General features: G+C 32.0%; 1 protein-coding gene across 1 annotated transcript in view; it reads left to right on the forward strand.

Moving 5' to 3' along the window:
- The window catches only part of LOC105288825 (protein unc-13 homolog C), a gene marked incomplete at its 3' end in the record, with an annotated part of 460,652 nt that overhangs the window by 404,251 nt on the left and 51,738 nt on the right, over window positions 1-4,663 (forward strand). The window contains exons 20-21 of the mRNA XM_023527723.1: window positions 2,207-2,303; window positions 2,979-3,122. Coding sequence (XP_023383491.1) covers window positions 2,207-2,303; window positions 2,979-3,122 — 241 coding nt within the window. The remainder of the gene's footprint in view (window positions 1-2,206; window positions 2,304-2,978; window positions 3,123-4,663) is intronic.

Below are 4,663 nucleotides of genomic sequence, written 5' to 3' on the forward strand. Positions count from 1 at the left end.
AAAAAAGGGTATAAAATCATTAAATAAATATCAGAAGAAATATTTAACAAACAAATCAAATGAAAGTAGAAGAAAGAAAATAATATGACCTGGAATAAAAAATAAATAGAAAATTTTAAATAGGAGAAATTACAAAGCCAAGGTTAGTTTTTTTAAAAGAAAAAAACTGATAAAATCAAAAAAGCCCTAGCAAGGAGGTGTGAGAAAGATATCACAAATTCATTATCAGAAAATGATATCACTAAAGATCCTACAAAGATAAAAAATAATAAGAGAATATGTCAGTGCTTTTAAAAGTTAGACAAAATGTACAAATTCCTTTTAAAATATAACAAGCTGACATAAGAAAAAGGATAAAATCTGAATGGGCCCATATTTTAAAATTTGAATTCTTAATTTAAAACCATGTCACAATGAAAACTCCAAGCCCAGATGGCTCCAAATGGAATTCTTCCAACTCTTAAAAGAAGAATATTGTCACTATTACACACACAGTTTCAGAGAAGGCAGGAATACTTCCAAAATCATTTCTGGAGGTCGGCATATTCTGACTATTAAAACCTATTGAGAACATGATAAACAAGAATAATTAAGGCCAATTTCTCTCTGAATCTACTTTAAAAAAATAAACTCAATTGAAATATTAGCCAATAGAATCCAGGGATTTGTAGAAAGACTAATATAACATGACCAAGGGGGAATTTATTTCTGGAGTATGGGATTAAACATTTTTAAAGCAATGAATGCAATTTACCACATTTAAAGAATGAAGATTATTACACTATATACAGAACAATAATTTGATAAAATACAACACCAATTTATTATAAAAATCTCTTATCAAGTTAGGAATAGAAGAAAACTATCTTTAATAAAAGAACCTCCTTCAAAAAAATTTATAGACTGTATGCTTATTGGTAAACTTTTAAAAGCTTCCCCTGAGATCAAGAATGAGACTGATAGCTGATAACATCAGTTTTATTTAACATTGTACCAAAAGTCTTAGGCGGTACAATAAGACAAGAAAGGGGTAGAAAAGCATAATGATTGTAAAAGCATTTCATGATGCTATCAGTATTTGTATAGGATGTAATTATGCATCTAGAAAATAAAAAAAAAAAAAAACAGGAAAACTAATGAAACTTAAAAAGTAAGTAAAAAGTAGTAAGTCTCTGTAATTTGTTCTTTGAATTTCTTTATAATAGCCACAATTAGAAAATTTTATATAATTCATACTATTTAAATAGCATTAAAATCACAAGAAACAAATGTGATAAAAGATGTGTGTGTCCTCTACTTAAGCAACTATAAAATATTGTTGAGAGAAATTTAAGATGAACTAAATAAAATATACAGTGTTTCTAAAAAGATGCATATTATAAAGATAGTAGTTCTTCCCACATTGACTCACAGATTCAGTACAATCTCATAAAAATTCCAGCAGGTATTTTTCTGCAAATTCACAAGTTCATTCAAAAATGTATATAGAAATGCAAAAGGCTAAGAATAGCTAAGGCAATCTTGAAGAGGAGGTAAAAAAAAAAAAAAAAAAGCTGGAGAACTTTGGTATGAACACTTATTCAAAAGATACAGTGTTAATGCATGACAAAAAGACCAATGGAGAAAATAGGCCAGAGACAAATCCATACATATGCTGTTACCTGATTCATGTTAAAAACACCAATTGAAGGCAGTGAGGGAAAGGATGATCTTCTAAATGTATGATGCTAGACAATTGCACATTCACACACAAAAAAGAAAGAACTTTGAAACTTAGACCATTCAGAAAACCTAGCAACCCAACATGCAGATATACTATAGATCATAAGAATCAAAGGTGAGCACCCAGGATGGTATGGGCAGAAGGCAGACAGTAAAGAACTAAGAAATAAGAGAATGTCATGATAGGGGACACAGAACACAAGAGCTACATTTTACAGGATTTTGAATTATAAAGGAATTGTAGAGTGGCAATTGGGAACTAAGCATATCTGAAGCAGCATGGAAATAGAAGAGACTGAAGGTCAAAGAGAAAGGTATACATTTGATGAGGTAAAGCTAAATATCTCTGCAGAAGCAGAACTGAAAAAAAAGAATGAAAAGAGATTTTTGGTCCTAAATTACTCTCGTATAAGAAAAGAGCAGCATTCATTGTTAATTATGTGCAAACGATCTCTTTTTTAGTATGTAACATTAAATTTTTTAGGTGGTTTGAACCCTTTGTTATGCAGTGGCTAGATGAAAATGAAGATGTGTCAATGGAGTTCCTTCATGGAGCACTGGGAAGAGACAAAAAAGACGGAGTGAGTTTAAATTATTTTAAGATTGCTTATTGTCAAGATTCATTCACACTTCCTTCTTTTAAGCTAATAGGAATTGTTAGGCTCAATGTTATAAATGAAGGTTTATTTTAATCCTATAACGACCAAAATAAACTTGAAACACGATTGTAAAGGACTGATAGGAACACTAGAGAATTATTTAAATTAAAAAATAAGTTAAAATTAATCAGCCTTTTAGCCTAAGATTTCTTTACTTATTGAATTAATCAGAATACACAAGTTTAGCACACTTGTTTGAAATTCCCTTATTGTCTTGGAACATTTCCAGATTCCAAAGTTAGGAGCAGACACCCTCCCAGTGCCTCTGGAGCAACTCAAAAGTCTGAGCCGTAATTGGCTTGCTAAATTATCCTAATACCTCTGGGGAATGAAGATGAAAAGAACCAGTCCCCAAATTCAGCAATAAAGAAACCAATTAATAGCAGCCTGCCTCATGATATTAGTTCTCCTGCATTTTCTAGAAAAGGAGATGAATGATTTTTAAAAAGAATAAACATTTTATTACCAGGAAATAAATGAAGGTACTTGATGTGAAGGTAAATGATATAGGAGATACCATTGTTTATGTGAAATAATGGTCTCTCCACAGTCCTAGTAATGTGTTCGATGAGTTGGTTTCATCTTCTCTCTCCTCAGTTCCAGCAGACGTCTGATCATGCCCTCTTCTCTTGTTCCGTGGTGGATGTCTTTGCTCAGCTGAACCAGAGCTTTGAGATAATTAAGAAACTGGAATGCCCTAACCCTGAAGCATTGTCTCACTTAATGAGAAGATTTGCAAAGGTGAGTTAAATGGAATGAATCCTTTCTTTGCTAGGACTGTGCCATGTTATTATTTGCCTGCACAGAACCTGAATAATGCTGTCATTTTGTACTAACTTCTCTTACACCACACCCCCAATTTAATTTCTAATTCTAGTGCTAATAGGTTCAGTGGTCTCAGGTTTGTCATCTGACTTTTTTCTGCACTTCCTGTTTCTTAAATATGTATTTATCCTAAAAAGTCTATGTGTTTTTCACATTAATGACTCATTCATTTGTAATTGAAGATACTACCATGGGTGGCCAAATTATTTCCGTTTTAAATGTAGTGTGTCAGAGCTGAAAATAAGCTTTGGCATTTCATATTCAAATTGCAAGTATTTTTTGTCGGACACTGTAGTACAATAAAAAGTACATTGAACTTGGAGTCATGAAAACTGAATTCTGATTTTAAATCATCCACTATCGGGAGTGTAAATCTAAGCTGTTCTCCCTGATTTTTATGAATTTAGTTTTCTTCCTTGACTGACTGATCTTGATCAACCAGATTTCTGTTAAGACCTCTTCATTCTCATAGAGTCTAAGAGAGCTTGCAGAGAATTTCAGAGGAGATATAAGAAATAACAGATGCACAATGAAACAGAATAGAGAGCCCAGAAATCCACACCTATATAGTCAATTAATCTATGAAAGAGGAGGCAAGAATATACAGTGGAGTAAAGACCATTCGGTAAATCGTATTGGAAAACTGGACAGAAAACATGCAAAATAAATGAAACTAGACCACCTTCTTAAACTATATACAAGAATAAACTTAAAGTGAATTAAATATTTAAATGTAAAACTGAAAACCATAAAACTCTTAGAAGGAAACATAGGCAATAAACTCTTTGACATTGCTTTTAGTAATATTTTTTCTGATATATCAACCTGGGCAAGGGAAGTAGATAAACAAACAAATGAGACTACATCAAATTAAGAAGGTTTTGCACAGCAAAGGAAATCAACAGATCAAAAGGACAACCTACTGAATGGGAGAATATAGTCACCAACGATATATCCAATAAGGGGTAAATATCCAAAATTTATAAAGAACTCATACAACTTAACACCAAAACAATGAACAATCCAATTAAAAAATGGACAGAAGAGCTAAGTAGACATTTCTCCAAAGAGGACATACAGATGGCCAATAGATATATGAAAAAAATATTCAGTTTCACAAATAATCAGAGAAATGCAAATTAAATCCACAATGAGATATCATCGTGCTAAGTGAAATAAGTCAGAATGCCTATCATCGATAAATCAACAAATAAGTGTTGGCAAGGATGTGGAGAAAAGGGAACCTTCATGCACTGTCGATAGGATTGTAAATTGGTGCAACCACTAATAAAAACAGTAGGGAGGTTCCTAAAAAATTAAAAATAGACTTACTTTATGATCTAGCAATTCCACTTCTGAGTATTTATCTGAAGAAATCCAAAACACTAATTCAAAAAGATATGTGTACCTCTGTGTTCACTGGAGCATTATTCACAATAGCCAAGATATGGAAGCAA

The sequence above is a fragment of the Pteropus vampyrus genome, unplaced genomic scaffold, assembly GCF_000151845.1.
Source record: "Pteropus vampyrus isolate Shadow unplaced genomic scaffold, Pvam_2.0 Scaffold19, whole genome shotgun sequence".
In the NCBI taxonomy this organism is placed as follows: Eukaryota; Metazoa; Chordata; class Mammalia; order Chiroptera; family Pteropodidae; genus Pteropus; species Pteropus vampyrus.